General features: G+C 39.8%; 1 protein-coding gene across 1 annotated transcript; it reads right to left on the bottom strand.

The window, feature by feature from the left end:
* Positions 1-1,378: 1,378 nt before the first annotated feature.
* On the bottom strand, positions 1,379-2,942 carry LOC119911226 (G2/M phase-specific E3 ubiquitin-protein ligase-like; the record flags this gene model as incomplete). Its single annotated transcript, XM_038730038.1, is given in 4 exon segments — positions 1,379-1,601; positions 1,924-2,162; positions 2,602-2,769; positions 2,917-2,942. Coding segments are annotated over 4 exon segments (653 nt in total), but the record flags the coding sequence as incomplete, so codon positions are not given.
* Positions 2,943-16,672: the final 13,730 nt, after the last annotated feature.

Below are 16,672 nucleotides of genomic sequence, written 5' to 3'. Positions count from 1 at the left end.
ACTAGTAAGAGCTAAAATGGTCTACTAGTAGTACTAGTTGCACTAAATGCAAATCATGGAACCTTCCTATTGGCTGGCCAGTTTGAATTCCTGCCGCCAAAATTTAACCCTTTAAAGCCTGATCAATTTTCAGTGTTGTTAACTGCCAGCTCTTTGCTTATATATGCAGAATAAAGTCTGAAAATGCATATTTACATCATGTTTTATAAAAGAAATACTGGGAGGGAAGTATCCACTCTGTGATTCAAAATAAATGCCTTTTAAAGATGTAATTATTTATTTACATTCACATACAGCTGAACAATGAGCAGGCCTTCAGCAGAAAAATAAACTACCAGGTTCACTTTTATCAAAGTTTATTATGAAATAGCAACATTGGCACAGTCTTTCATGTTGATGTTTATATAACCATAAGTAATGTGTATGGATCTGTTTTTAATGGCTCATCGTTATGATTTACAGCATATAATGTTGACCCAGACTCCTCTAGCTGTCTACTGAATGACAACACACCCATGAGACACTAGCTTACCAATATAAGGTCCTGAAGGATATTATAACATTGCATGTCATGGTGACCTCAGTTGCATCCAAAACAACCACAACAAATGTGTGTAAAATGTTTCTGCTTACATATATGTTTAATACTGCTAAAACAGGTGGGGTCAATCTGACCCCAAAGAACACCGATGGGTACAAATGTGTAGAGGACATTAAAAACATATCATCATTCATTTGTGTTTACCCAGTTGTACAGATTATACCCCCCTACAAATATGGAGCAACAAAAATTATGACAGAATTGACACATTGAATGGTGTCAAATTGCAATCTGCAAACAGGGTTCTCTGTGACCCTAACCTGTTCACTTACAGGTTTTCTTCAACGACCCAGAGTTTCTCTCTTACAGAGCCAGACATGCTGTTTCATTGCATCATTCAGTCCCTATAAAAGCTCACCCAAAGACTATCTAAGTTTCTGTGAGCAGCAGTTTTTGACCCCGCATTCAAATAGAGATTCAGAGATTATTTTATTTTTAATAGATATATATATATTTTTTTTAAACTCACACACACTTACCGTTTTATTTTATTTAAATTATATTATATATATATATTATATTATATATATATATTTTTTTTTTAACAGACACACACACACCACACAGGCTGTTTGGTTTATTTTATTTGTAATATATTTTTTTTAACAAACACACACCACAAACGCTTACTGTTTTATTTATTTATTAATTAAAAGGTTTATATTTCTTTAACACAAACACAACATCGCTTTCATTACTTACACATTAATTACTACTGCTAACTGCCTGGGAGCGTCTGCTTATCAAAGCTTCTACACCTTTCCAAATCCCAAAGAGCTTGTGGCCAGTAAAAGCATCTCGTGCAGTTCCTCCTCTTGACTGACGCCTCTCGGCAGGTACAGGCACATCGTGCAGGTAGATGCGTAGGGCAAACGGCGCAGGCCTGCCTCCTGTTCATAGAAGTCGACGGAGGGCTTCCTGGGAAAGCCCAGGGGAGGAACCTCGTCTGCTCCAGTGGTGAAAATCAGAAGGTCTTCGAATTTGAGGTCAGTCACTTTGTCTATCAGAAGAAAACGTAAGCATCTAAGTGACATTTTCATTTTTAAAAAATGTCAAACTTTACAAGATCAGAACTGTATTTCCTTTAATCACAATGTAGAGAATATAAACCTGACTGGCTTCAGAGTACAGTCACTGAGACACAAGGTACTTTTGATCACGTCTAAATGTGTACCTTGTTGTAATGGCTTTGGTACATTGGCGTAAGATCATTTTCCTAAATTGGTAAAACACTTTGTATTTTCTTTCTGTCACAGTACATTCATGGATGTTTGGTTTCATAATTAGTGCTCTAACATTTTCATAAAGGAATATAAACGTACCTTCAATCATGTTAAGCACCATCTCCCAGCAGTAGATGGTGTCCTCCTCTGCCTCGCGATGGTTGCTGCCTCTCCTGCTGTAGTTGTAACTGAAGAGGGCCTTGAAGGCTGCCTTTGACATGGGCTCCTGCATGTTGGTGAACAAAGGCAGGAAGGCAATCCAGTTCTTCCTCACCAGGTCCCACAGCTTCCCGAATGCATTCATTCCGTCTGTGAACTGGAGGATCATCTTGGCCGTTCTGTAAAGCGACAGAGATAAAACATGTACATCACCGTGCACAAGTTTGGAATCACACCACAAATTGTGGGAAAGACTGATCAACCGCATCAAAATGATAATGACACTGTTTCTTAATTATATGTTTACAATGGCTCTCCAGTTTCAGCGGCCAACCCAGGACAGAAAGAGAAGAGAGAACCCAGGAGCACACCTGCAGAGGTCCAGTACATCTGTCTGCTGTTTGACAAACAATACGCAAATGTCCAACTGATCCTCAGCTCACAGCTTCTCTTTCTGTCCTGGTAATTTGCAACATCAACAATTTTTTGATTTCTTTGATGCTATACTGGGGAATAAATGTATCAAACTCTGACCCAAACCAAAAAATAAGTGCAGAAACATACATTTTTTTATATTGACAGTGTTTTGTAGTAGTTACAACTGTAAAATGTGTTTACCTGAGAAAGATGTAGTGCTTCACTACATATGCGTAGACTTTTGGTATGTCTTCAACTGTGGCACTAAATACGCTTGGGACGCCGCACTCTGCAATCCAGTCCCCCAGGTCTTGCTGGAGCTGAGTCAGGTCCCCTGCAGTCTTGCACTGTAGGATCTTGGACAGAAATCTGAGTGACAATAATGTAGCAGGAGTCCCAGATTGAGCAAGTGTTTGTCCTGCTAGACATTAAATGTTCTTTTGTCAACAGCGACCCAAAGTAAAAAAATGTTTGTTTAAAATCCAAATAAATATTCACATGATAATTACAAAGTACCCTGTTGACTTTGCTTTGCACATCTGGGTCAGGAGCACACGCCAGTCAAACTGCTCCAGCGGAGGCTCCTGTCCGCACATCAGCTGGAAGAGGCTGGGGTCCAGGGCTCTGATACACGGACCTCCGTGGGCAATCGACCAAGCGATGAGGTTGCCACCTCTGAAATATTTACGCTGGTCTAGTGCTGCTTGGTCGTAACTAAGAAAGAGCTGGCCGGCCTTTCCCTCAAAAATGCCCAGGGAGGTCTGTACCTCTATCATCAAGAGTCTAGAGTAAATGGACAGAAAAGAGAAATACAGCGATGTGTATTACTGTGCAGCTCCCCATGCAAACATTTGTTCTAAAACACTGAAGAAATTAGTTTAGGTATTCTGACCTGAAAAACTCTCGCTGCGGTCCCCCCATATCATCTGCGTCTTCTCCTACAAACTCAATAAGTGGTGAGTGGGTCCAACAGAAAGCGTTTCTGGAGATGGCTTTAACGGCACTCTCCAGAAGCTTTCTCCTCCTGACACAAATGGTGGATACCAGGCCGTGAGAAAGGTGATCCTCTTGAAAAGTCCTCAAAATGATGGCAAGATCCACATCTTCCTAAAATACATCAAATGTAAAAAGTACGTCAGAAATGACTGGCAAAAAAGGTTGGTCTGGTCTTTGAATTTCCTTTTTAAATAGTGGCAATATCTCATTCTTTTATTATAGTGTATGTGTAATGTATTGTGTCCTTAAAAATTACATATAAACGTAAACTATTCTCCCAGTTGAATGCAGTGTAAAAAAATTTAACTTACCGACGGAGGACTGTCACTTTCAAATGGAACTGCAATAATGTCGTCCTCCTCCGCTTCCTCAGGGTCCGCAATAACAAGGTCATTGACAGGAGTCCTAAAAGCTCAGATTTTTTTTATTTGTCAGCGTCAGTATTACATAGTCAGGCCTTTTTTGGACCCAAATGTCTTTGCAGACTACTGGTCTTGGTAATCTACATGCGTATTCTGATATTCTCTGTCAAATTTAAAGATGAGTATTGAGACTGTTTATGTGAATGCAGTGTCACACACGGTTCCTGTTTGTAAACCTATGACAGACCTGTTGAGTGGTTCCATACGGGCCCTTCTGTAAAAGACCTAGAAGGTACAAATTGTGCATGAAATGAAAATGTCTCAAAATATCAATATTTGCTAAACATCCTAAATGCGACTTATCACAGAACTAAAACTTACCTCTGGGGTGCCAGCGTTCACCCACTGTGCAGGATCCAAACTTGCCTCCTGTTGGTTGACAAGAATGACCATTTACATATTTCACTGAGGTTAGCTTTGAAAACTAAACTAAAAGGATGACTTTTTAACTAGGATTTTAAGATTACTCTTTACTTTGGTGTGAATTATCAAAAGTACATACAAATGTATTATTGCTTTACAATAACTTACGAGTGATGGGTTCGTGTCTGTCCTCGGTGATCCCGCATCACTGTCCATCGTCGAAGACAGGGACATGACGCTAAGGGGAGGGGACTGGGAACTTGCACTAGATGTGACCGGTGGCATGCCGATGGGTGCTGTAGGAGCAGGCGGTGTGACCTGGGGGACAGCGGGTGAGGCCGGAGGTCTGATGGCTGATGGTGCGGGGAACAGGGCTGGACCTACATGAATTGCTGGGGGGGCAGCAGGTGAGACTGCAGATCTGATGGCTGATGGTGAAGTAGTGGGTGTGGCCATTGGTGGTGTGGATGATGAAGAAGCAGGTAGAGACTCAGGTCCATCAGGTGGAGATGTTTCTGGCAGGGTACGAGTTCTTTCAGGTCCTGGGATCTTGACGGACAAAACAAAAAGCCTGTTTAGTAACTATCATCAGTGTGCTAACATTAAAAGGAGTGCTGGCGAGAAAATACAACAACAACTCACCTGTGGCAGTGTAATATTGGTCTGGGGAATAATATACACCCTGCTTCTGCCAACTGCTGTCCTCACCTCCTCCAGTGTATTTGCCTGAATTTTACTCAGAACCCTGGACTTGTCAGCTCTGGCGAGATGAAATCCAATTACATTCAGGCTAACTGTGGGAAAGCTTTGGCAAATGTAATTATTAAACTCTGGGAGAGTCCAGGAAAGTTGTGCATAACATCTTTGTGAGCCTTCCCCTGGCAAATCATGACTCGGGATCCCTGTCAAATTCAAAAAAAAAATAGTTGTCAATAAATCAATACAATGACTCAATCATTTACTTCTTTTCACTAGTTAATGACCTCGATTCAAAGCGTTATTGTGTCTTGAAGGTCATGAACGATAAACATTGCTGTATTTGTTATGATTTGAGCACATGATGTCAATATGCGTGACATAATGTATATACAAGGCGGCTGTGGCCCAGGAGGTAGAGCGGGTTGGCCGTTAATCAGAAGGTCAGCGGTTCAATCCCTGGCTCCCCCTGGTTGCATGTCGAAGTGTCCTTGGGCAAGATACTGAACCCCGATTCCGCCAGTGTATGAGTGAGTGTGAATGTTAGTTTCCGTTTGAGCACTTAGGCTCAGTGTATGAATGTATGTGATTGGTGAATGCAGATGTAGTGTAAAAGCGCTTTGAGTGGTCGAAAGGACTAGCTCTTCATAAGCATTGGATTTTTAGGGTGTTTGCTTCACCAAATCAGTCAGGGCAAGTCCTGCTGAATATGGAAAAAGTCCTGCTGAAAGTGTAAAATAAACAAATCTTTAGTTTTGCTGCAAAAGTGCAGCACACTGATTGTCATATCCAGCACTTGCAAATCCACAATAATGTAAATAGGTTTGCATTTTCCGTGTAAATAAAGACACAAATACAATTCAAGTGCATGTTGGCATTCAGAACCTATGCATATTGTACATTACCTAAGCCCACTCTGGTTAGTTTTCTGCATTCTGCATGAGGCGGAAGGACAATTTGGTCAGCATTTGGCAGCAGGAAGAGCTTCACTTTCCAAACTCCACTTGGCCTATTTACAGGTGCTTGTGCTTCTGTACAAAAACAGAAAGTATTACACATTATCGTTAGTTATACAACTGTGGTAGAACATGTAGTCACTGTAATCAAAGTGAAAAGTGAATTTTGCATAATAACATGTTGTTTAAATTCCTCTAATGGAAATAGCCTCGTCCCGTCTGCTCTCCCTCCCTAAACTAACCCGGATTCTGCTGTGGACCTGCTCTCAGGTCAGACTCTCTCCCTCTGGACTCTCAGCTCCGGGTCCTCCTGTTCTGACCAGCAGCCACTGACCCGGTTCGGCACGCAGGAATTATTTCACTCTGCCTCAATATCCGATCCCTTCAACACTGCAGTCCTCTCTTAGTCATGGGTCTGCTAACCTATTATTAGGTAATAATAACCTGCTGTTTTAATCTGCCTATGCTATGAGAAGAAAAGCAAAGGAGCTCTCTGGTTCTCTGTCTCTCACTTGCAGCCAGACTTTGTCCGCCCCCCCCCCCGGCCGCCGTAACGTCAACAATCCGCTGTTTATTCTAACTTAACGAAGCTCAAAAATGACAATCTGGACAGCCCTACATTCTTACAGTCACTAGATCAATACACTTAACCTCTCACATTTTGTTGCTAACTTAACTTACTTTCTGTAACTGCCAGCCGCCGACCAGCTGATGGAACAGTAACGTTAGCTTATGCTTAATAAAATATAGCTACCGTTCCAACATTAAGTGGAAAATGTCACACATTAAGAACTTGGAAGCCACTTGTGAGTTAGCGGTGACAGTAAAAAGGACAATGCAGACATTGACTTTAAACTTGTAACGTTAATGCTAACTACCTGCCATCGGACCCGCTCTTCTTCGCCTCCTAAATGTGCTCCTTGTGGCTCTCAGCAGGTTGTCTTCGTCCCTCTGCGACGCCAGTTCCCGTCTGGCAACATCAAGCGCATTCCAAACGCGATGAACAACATTATTAAAACCGCTTTCTTGTGATGTCTCGCTCATGATCCCAGCGTCTCTGGACGTTACGCAGATGTCTGCTGCCACCTACTGGTTAGATTTGACCATGTGAAAAGCGCGCAGAAGCCTCTTCGGCTGCAGGATCAGAGACGATGTGCAAAAACAACATTTCTTGCAGCTTGATTGTGGAGAATGAAATTAAAGTTTGACTTTATTTAAGCTTTTGACAATGTGTCGTGCCATTTGATGATGTTGTCAACAGCAGACATACATAAATATTTACATCAATGTGTCAAAGCATTTGCAATTTCTCCAAAATAACGGGAAATTGCTTTAATGATGTGCACAAATGACGAGATGATGATGGCGATGTGGAGGCTGAACAAGTTGTTTTCGACAATTTCAATTCAGATCTGAGAAACGTACAAAACCAACTGAGAAAATCTGTAAACTCAACTTACAATTCAGAGCTGGTCCTTTAAGACTCTCCAGCACGCAGTTTGAATATTGGCCAATAAAAATCCTTCTTCCGCCTGCTTCATTTGCATGCGGTCTACTAGTAGTACTAGTAGGCGCAAAAACGTCTACTAGTACTACTAGTAGACACATTTTGACCTTACTAGTACTACTAGTAGGCGCTAAAATGTCTACTAGTAGTACTAGTAAGCGCTAAAATGTCTACTAGTACTACTAGTAAGAGCTAAAACATCTACTAGTACTACTAGTAGACATTTTGGCGCTTACTAGTAGTACTAGTAAGACCTAAAATGTCTACTAGTACTACTAGTAAGCATATTTTCATTCATTTTGCCTTTAAATATAGTGTAAAAATCTTTACTAGTACTACTAGTAGACATTTTAGGTCTTACTAGTACTACTAGTAAGCGCAAAAACGTCTACTAGTACTACTAGTAGGCGCTAAAGTGTCTACTAGTAGTACTAGTAAGAGCAAAAATGTCTACTAGTAGTACTAGTAGACGTTTTTTGACCTTACTAGTACTACTAGTAGGCGCTAAAGTGTCTACTAGTAGTACTAGTAAGAGCCAAAATGGTCTACTAGTAGTACTAGTTGCACTAAATGCAAATCATGGAACCTTCCTATTGGCTGGCCAGTTTGAATTTCCTGCCGCCAAAATTTAACCCCTTAAAGCCTGATCAATTTTCTGTGTTGTTAACTGCCAGCTCTTTGCTTAATATATATGCAGAATAAAGTGTGAAAATGCATATTTTCATGAATGTTTTATCAAAAGAAATACTGGGAGAGGAATATCCACTCTGTGATTCGAAATAAATGCCTTTTAAAGATGTAATTACTTAACAGCATTCTGAACAATGAGCAGGCCTTCAGCAGAAAAAGAAACTGTCACATTCACGTTTATCAAAGTTTATAAGACCAGATAAGACTTATTAATCCCGTGGAGGAAATTTAGGTCGAAATAGCAGCACAAAGGAATATAAAAGAAGAGATGCAGTATTTACACACTATTTACACCATAAAATCAATAATAATTATTTACAACCATTTAAAACCAGAAAATGTCTCAGATAAATCAGGCACATATCTGTCAGTTTGGTGCTGTGGAGCCTGATGGCTGACGGCAGAAACGAGCCTCCAAAGCGCTTTGAGGCCTGGGGCTGCATGTGGCTGCATGTGGCTGCAGGAGCTCCTCAGCTCAGCATAGAGAGCATGAGAGGGGTTGTCCCTCATGGTTTTCAGCTTCCCCCTGTTATGAAATAGCAACATGCTGATATGTATATGTTTATGCTTGAAGTTTCAACCAGCAGCCTACTCCTTCAACAAACCTGTTTTTAACGGCTCCTCATTGTGAGCATATAATGTTGTCCCAGACTCCTCTAGCTGTCTACAGAGACTAAAGGACTGACAGAAGCATGAGACAGATGTTATTTATTGTTATTTAAGTGCTTTAAGTGCTAAAACATGTAATTTACCTAAACACATGATGTTAAAAACACAAAATTTATTATTTTCAGAAGTCAGTTCTCACACTACTACAGGTACGGTATTGGTGGCTGAGAGGCCTAAGTGGAGGAGAGTTTCTGGATTAATAAAATTGAAAATCAACAAAAAAGGAGCTGGCCTGGGATGTGCACGGCCCAGGCCAGTGGGTGATTTAAAGATCATTGTTGTACTGTATATTGACTGTATATTGTCTGATCTGTAGCAAAAGGGAGTTGCAAACAGGATTTTTGTTTACAGCAACAAATAAATGACTCACATTTAACTCACTGTAACTGCCCAAGATTAATTCAATTCAATCTAGCTTTATTGGCATGAATGTAAAACAACAATATTGCTAAATTTCCCCCCAAAAACTCATTTTTTACAGTTCATTAATCACTATAAAAAATATATAAAATAAAGTAAATAAAACTGTAAAAGTGTGCGTGTGTGTTAAATATATTAAAAATAAAAACAAATCAAAAAAACTGCAAACTTGTGAGAGTGTGTGTGTGTGTGCGCACTGTCTCATCCATCTTCATTAGACCTCTGTGAGTGTGTGTGTGTTAAAAATATTAACAATTAAAATGAATCAATTAACAGTACATGTATGTGTGTATTGTGGTGTCCGAACAATAATGCTGCGATGATGTGTTGAGAAGAAATCCGCTTGACACTGTTCTTGATCATAAAAGTTTATTACATCAAGGAGTTCAGCATCAATTAGAAACTCTGCAGCAGCTTGGAGAGAGACCCAGCCCGATGGCCACTCTGTCTCTCTGTACATCAAACACAGCTTATATAGGACCTGTTTAGGTATCTGTTAGACACCATAGAAGGGTCAGAGTCCGCAAAATAAAGCTCCAACCCATAGAAGGGTACAGTACAAAACAAGGGGTCAGAGGTCAAATTCCATAGGAGGGTTCACTGAACCTCTTTCCACCTGCTACAGTGCTATTTTAAACTTTTATGCGTCAAATGCAAATATATTGTACACCACAGTATATTCACATCGACCATTTTGCACAGAATGGGGCCTGTGTGTCAACATGTGAGAGAGGGGAGACTGAAACTGCAGGATCCCTGACTGCAAGAGGATATTATTCATGTGTGAACTGATAGAGGCCTAAGAAGCCAACACAATGCCTAACAGTAATGTAACTGCCTAACATGGTACGCTCAGGGACAATATAACGTTATTTCAGCAGTTTTTGCACCAACATTTCTTTTGTGGTTATTGTGAGTTTGCAGATTTGTTTTGTAATTACGAGACAATAGTTCTGAAAGGCCTGAATAATAATAATGTAGCCTAATTTAACTTTAAATCTAATTCAGTTTAATCAAACATAAAGTTTATATCACTGCAAGCTGCTAAAATATCTCTCTGAAGCTGTTAATGAATGCTGCAGAGTAGTTTTCCTCATTGCAATTCAGAGCTGGTCCTTTAAGGCTCTGCAGCACACAGTTTGAAAATTGACCAATCAAAGTCCTTGTCCCGCCTGCTTCATTTGCATGCAGTCTACTAGTAGTACTAGTACTACTAGTAGGCACTAAAAAGTCTACTAGTACTACTAGTAAGCGCAAAAATGTCTACTAGTACTACTAGTAGACGTTTTTCAACCTTACTAGTAGTACTAGTAGACTTTTTGGCGCCTACTAGTAGTACTAGTAAGCGCAAAAATGGCCACTAGTAGTACTAGTAGACGTTTTTTGACCTTACTAGTACTACTAGTAGGCGCTAAAAGTCTACTAGTACTACTAGTAAGCGCAAAAAAGGCCACTAGTACTAGTAAGCGCTATGGCGCCTACTAGTAGTACTAGTATGGTCAAAAACACCTCTACTAGTAGTACTAGTACGCAATTTTGGCTTACTAGTAAGGCAAAATGGCTTACTAGTAAAAGCCATTTTGGCGCCTACTAGTACTACTAGTAACGTCAAAATGTGTCTACTAGTACTACTAGTGGCCATTTTTGCGCTTACTAGTACTACTAGTAGACTTTTTAGTGCCTACTAGTACTACTAGTAAGGTCAAAATGTGTCTACTAGTAGTACTAGTAGACGTTTTGGCTCTTACTAGTACTACTAGTAGACATTTTTGCGCCTACTAGTAGTACTAGTAAGGTCAAAAAACGTCTACTAGTAGTACTAGTAAAGATTTTTACACTATATTTAAAGGCAAAATGAATGAAAATGTGCTTACTAGTATTACTAGTAGACATTTTAGGTCTTACTAGTACTACTAGTAAGCACCAAAATGTCTACTAGTACTACTAGTAAGGCAAAAGTGTGCTTACTAGTAGTACTAGTGACATTTTTTGCGCCTACTAGTAGTACTAGTAGGCATTTTGGCGCTTACTAGTAGTACTAGTAAGGCGAAAAAGTGCTTACTAGTAGTACTAGTGGCCATTTTTGCGCTTACTAGTAGTACTAGTGACCATTTTAGCGCTTACTAGTAGTACTAGTAAGGCAAAATGGCTTACTAGTAAGGCAAAATGGCTTACTAGTAAAGGCCAAAAACCGCGCACTAGTAGGATATCGAATAAATGCTCAAACGGCTTTCCATATGGTCAAAAACACCTCTACTAGTAGTACTAGTACGCAATTTTGGCTTACTAGTAAGGCAAAATGGCTTACTAGTAAAAGCCATTTTGGCGCCTACTAGTACTACTAGTAACGTCAAAATGTGTCTACTAGTACTACTAGTGGCCATTTTTGCGCTTACTAGTACTACTAGTAGACTTTTTAGTGCCTACTAGTACTACTAGTAAGGTCAAAATGTGTCTACTAGTAGTACTAGTAGACGTTTTGGCTCTTACTAGTACTACTAGTAGACATTTTTGCGCCTACTAGTAGTACTAGTAAGGTCAAAAAACGTCTACTAGTAGTACTAGTAAAGATTTTTACACTATATTTAAAGGCAAAATGAATGAAAATGTGCTTACTAGTATTACTAGTAGACATTTTAGGTCTTACTAGTACTACTAGTAAGCACCAAAATGTCTACTAGTACTACTAGTAAGGCAAAAGTGTGCTTACTAGTAGTACTAGTGACATTTTTTGCGCCTACTAGTAGTACTAGTAGGCATTTTGGCGCTTACTAGTAGTACTAGTAAGGCGAAAAAGTGCTTACTAGTAGTACTAGTGGCCATTTTTGCGCTTACTAGTAGTACTAGTGACCATTTTAGCGCTTACTAGTAGTACTAGTAAGGCAAAATGGCTTACTAGTAAGGCAAAATGGCTTACTAGTAAAGGCCAAAAACCGCGCACTAGTAGGATATCGAATAAATGCTCAAACGGCTTTCCATAGGCTTACTAGTAAGGCAAAATGGCTTACTAGTAAAAGCCATTTTGGCGCCTACTAGTACTACTAGTAACGTCAAAATGTGTCTACTAGTACTACTAGTGGCCATTTTTGCGCTTACTAGTACTACTAGTAGACTTTTTAGCGCCTACTAGTACTACTAGTAAGGTCAAATGTGTCTACTAGTAGTACTAGTAGACGTTTTGGCTCTTACTAGTACTACTAGTAGACATTTTTGCGCCTACTAGTAGTACTAGTAAGGTCAAAAAACGTCTACTAGTAGTACTAGTAAAGATTTTTACACTATATTTAAAGGCAAAATGAATGAAAATGTGCTTACTAGTAGTACTAGTAGACATTTTAGGTCTTACTAGTACTACTAGTAAGCGCCAAAATGTCTACTAGTACTACTAGTAAGGCAAAAATGTGCTTACTAGTAGTACTAGTGACAATTTTGCGTCTACTAGTAGTACTAGTAGGCATTTTGGTGCTTACTAGTAGTACTAGTAAGGCGAAAAAGTGCTTACTAGTAGTACTAGTGGCCATTTTTGCGCTTACTAGTAGTACTAGTGACCATTTTAGCGCTTACTAGTAGTACTAGTAAGGCAAAATGGCTTACTAGTAAGGCAAAATGGCTTACTAGTAAAGGCCAAAAACCGCGCACTAGTAGGATATCGAATAAATGCTCAAACGGCTTTCCATTACTAGTAGTACTAGTAAGAGCCAAAACGTCTACTAGTACTACTAGTAGACACATTTTGACCTTACTAGTAGTACTAGTAGGCACTAAAAAGTCTACTAGTAGTACTAGTAAGCGCAAAAATGGCCACTAGTAGTACTAGTAGACACATTTTGACGTTACTAGTAGTACTAGTAGGCGCCAAAATGGCTTTTACTAGTAAGCCATTTTGCCTTACTAGTAAGCCAAAATTGCGTACTAGTACTACTAGTAGAGGTGTTTTTGACCATACTAGTACTACTAGTAGGCGCCATAGCGCTTACTAGTAGTACTAGTACGCCATTTTGGCTTACTAGTAAGGCAAAATGGCTTACTAGTAAAGGCCAAAAACCGCGCACTAGTAGGATATCGAATAAATGCTCAAACGGCTTTCCATAGGCTCTTACTAGTAAGCCATTTTGCCTTACTAGTAAGCCAAAATGGCCTACTAGTACTACTAGTAAGCGCTAAAATGGTCACTAGTACTACTAGTAAGCGCAAAAATGGTCACTAGTACTACTAGTAAGCACATTTTTGCCTTACTAGTACTACTAGTAAGCGCCAAAATGTCTACTAGTACTACTAGTAAGCGCAAAAATGGTCACTAGTACTACTAGTAAGCACATTTTTGCCTTACTAGTACTACTAGTAAGCGCCAAAATGTCTACTAGTACTACTAGTAAGCGCTATGGCGCCTACTAGTAGTACTAGTATGGTCAAAAACACCTCTACTAGTAGTACTAGTACGCAATTTTGGCTTACTAGTAAGGCAAAATGGCTTACTAGTAAAAGCCATTTTGGCGCCTACTAGTACTACTAGTAACGTCAAAATGTGTCTACTAGTACTACTAGTGGCCATTTTTGCGCTTACTAGTACTACTAGTAGACTTTTTAGTGCCTACTAGTACTACTAGTAAGGTCAAATGTGTCTACTAGTAGTACTAGTAGACGTTTTGGCTCTTACTAGTACTACTAGTAGACATTTTTGCGCCTACTAGTAGTACTAGTAAGGTCAAAAAACGTCTACTAGTAGTACTAGTAAACATTTTTACACTATATTTAAAGGCAAAATGAATGAAAATGTGCTTACTAGTAGTACTAGTAGACATTTTAGGTCTTACTAGTACTACTAGTAAGCGCAAAAATGTCTACTAGTAGTACTAGTAAGGCGAAAATGTGCTTACTAGTAGTACTAGTGGCCATTTTTGCGCCTACTAGTAGTACTAGTAGGCATTTTGGCGCTTACTAGTAGTACTAGTAAGGCGAAAATGTGCTTACTAGTAGTACTAGTGACCATTTTTGCGCTTACTAGTAATACTAGTAGACGTTTTAGCGCTTACTAGTAGTACTAGTACGCCATTTTGGCTATGGGCGTGTCCGTGGCGTCGATGATTCGCAATGAAACAGGAAGTTGTTGTAACTTCAGTGTACATGCTCACATCTGGACCAAACTGTACATGTAGGATGAGAGTCCCGCCCTGAACACATGTACATGCCGACATTCACCCACAGTCATAGTGCCACCTGCTGGCAACAGAAAGTGACCTTTAACGAAGCAGCCCCCGCCGCACGTTTCACCTACGTGCACGAATTTTCTGTGGTACGTGTATCTTGTCCAGACGCACAAAAAAGCCTCTTGGAGCCATAGCCTAAAATCAACAGGAAGTCGGCCATTTTGAATTTTACGTCAAATTTTGGATGATTTACACACTTCGTACTTTAACGAACTCCTCCTAGGGATTTAGTCCGACCGACCTCAAATTTATGCTGTGCCTTCTAAAGGCATTGAAGATGAAAAGTTGTGCTATTTGCAAGTTTTCGTCAATGGGCGTGTCCGTGGCGTGGCGTCAAAGATCAGCTCTTCGCCATGACACGGAAGTTGTCGTAACTTCAGTGTACATGCTCACATCTGGACCAAACTGTACATGTAGGATGAGAGTCCCGCCCTGAACACATGTACATGCTGACATTCACAGACAGTCATAGCGCCACCTGCTGGCAACAGGAAGTGACTTTTAACGAAGCAGCCCCCGCCGCACGTTTTACCTACGTGCACGAATTTTCTGTGGTACGTGTATCTTGTCCAGACGCACAAAAAAGCCTCTTGGAGCGATGCCCTAAAATCAACAGGAAGTCGGCCATTTTGAATTTTACGTCAAATTTTGGATGATTTACACACTTCGTACTTTAACGAACTCCTCCTAGGGATTTAGTCCGACGACTTCAAATTTGTGCTGTGCCTTCTAAAGACATTGAAGATGAAAAGTTGTGCTATTTGCGAGTTTTCGTCAATGGGTGTGTCCGTGGCGTGGCGTCAGAGATCAAGTCTTCGCCATGACACAGGAAGTTGTTGTAACTTCAGTGTGTATGCTCACATCTGAACCAAACTTTACGTGCTTGATAACTCTCCCACCCCGCTATGGAGGACCGATCCTGACACAGTCAGAAATAAATACAGAAATAAATAAATGCTCAATAAATAAATAAGCATCCAATTAAATACACAAAAATAAAGTAAATAAATAAATGTAGGTAGTAATTAAATTATACAAGGAGACATAAATGTATATATTTTAATTAGTGCCTTTACTTATTCACCTTTGTTATAATTACCTTATTTGTTTATTCAACTTTATTTATTACTAATTTTTTTAATGTATTTATTTATGTGTGTGTTTTAATATTTTTGTCTGTTTTATTCTTCCTTTGTATTTATTTACCTTATTTATTTTCACCCATGGTATTTATTTCTGCCTGTCTTTTTTAAATTTTTGTATGCATTTCTGCCTCATTATGCAAATGAGGAGGGGCTGTGTCTCAAGGGGTCATCTTCTCTGCTATTGGTGGACCAGTCAGACAGGAGAGCTCCTGCTCTACCTGCAGACATCAACGATCTTGCCCCTCACACAGTCAGATGGCTTCCTTCAGTGCGCTGAGGTGTTTAACAACTCTGAAGACAATACTACCAGCAATGTCTTCCTTCTCTTTTCACGTAGAAGCACCGACAGACAGTGCTTTCAGTTTGCTGCATGCATGGACACAGAACTGCGGTATAGGGAGAAGCACACGGTCAGCTGGCTGCAGCTAAATCTGGAGTGCACTCGTATTCAATTCTGTATGGTAAATTCAGTTTTAACGGAGCAGAGCGAGCTGACAGGCAGAGTTAGAGACTTTTTCTGTCCGTTTCTCTCTTTACAAAGACGCATGTTGCAGTCAGAGTCTTCTCTGAGATGCGAGCACGACATACAACACAATTTATCAAATTACACAACGGATATACAGTATGAAAATAAGATTGATTGGATTATACTCACAGGAAGTATAAAACCTCTTACATGGGTCTATTAAAAGTAAAGTAACACAAAAATGTCAGGGAAATTACTTTACTTAGATTTAAGTACTGCAGTTGTACATTAGAAATACCTTCCTACCTTTCTGATAGGAAGCCTTCTTGAGTGGTATAAAACATTTCTTCTTATATTCTGATTTGAGTTGTGGACAACTATGACCACATGAATTAAAAAATATTTCACTGCCCAAGTCAGCTATAACACAAGTCTTGTTCATCAGACTACATGCTGTACAGTATTTGTGGACAGATTTTGTCCCAGGATTTCTTATGCATTTCTTCTTCTTCGTTGCATGATTTAGAATAATAAGGTGAGAAATGGGTCTATTCTGAGTTCATCCTGCACTGCAGCAGCTAATAAAGTCCATTTAATCCCCAAAACGCTTTTCTTTTAGGCAGGCTGGAGCAGAAAACAACTCACCTTTCTCAAGTTGTACAGTAATGTCACATGTGTATGAAGGTGGATCAAACAAGCTAATCTTAAATGTCAAAGTAGAGAGGAGCCTAGTAG

Source organism: Micropterus salmoides, unplaced genomic scaffold (assembly GCF_014851395.1).
Source record: "Micropterus salmoides isolate LMB-PRFRI ecotype aquatic unplaced genomic scaffold, ASM1485139v1 Ms_hic_scaffold_1973, whole genome shotgun sequence".
Lineage (NCBI taxonomy): Eukaryota > Metazoa > Chordata > Actinopteri > Centrarchiformes > Centrarchidae > Micropterus > Micropterus salmoides.
Note: the sequence above shows the minus strand (reverse complement) of the source record. Positions and strands in the feature narration are given on the sequence as shown.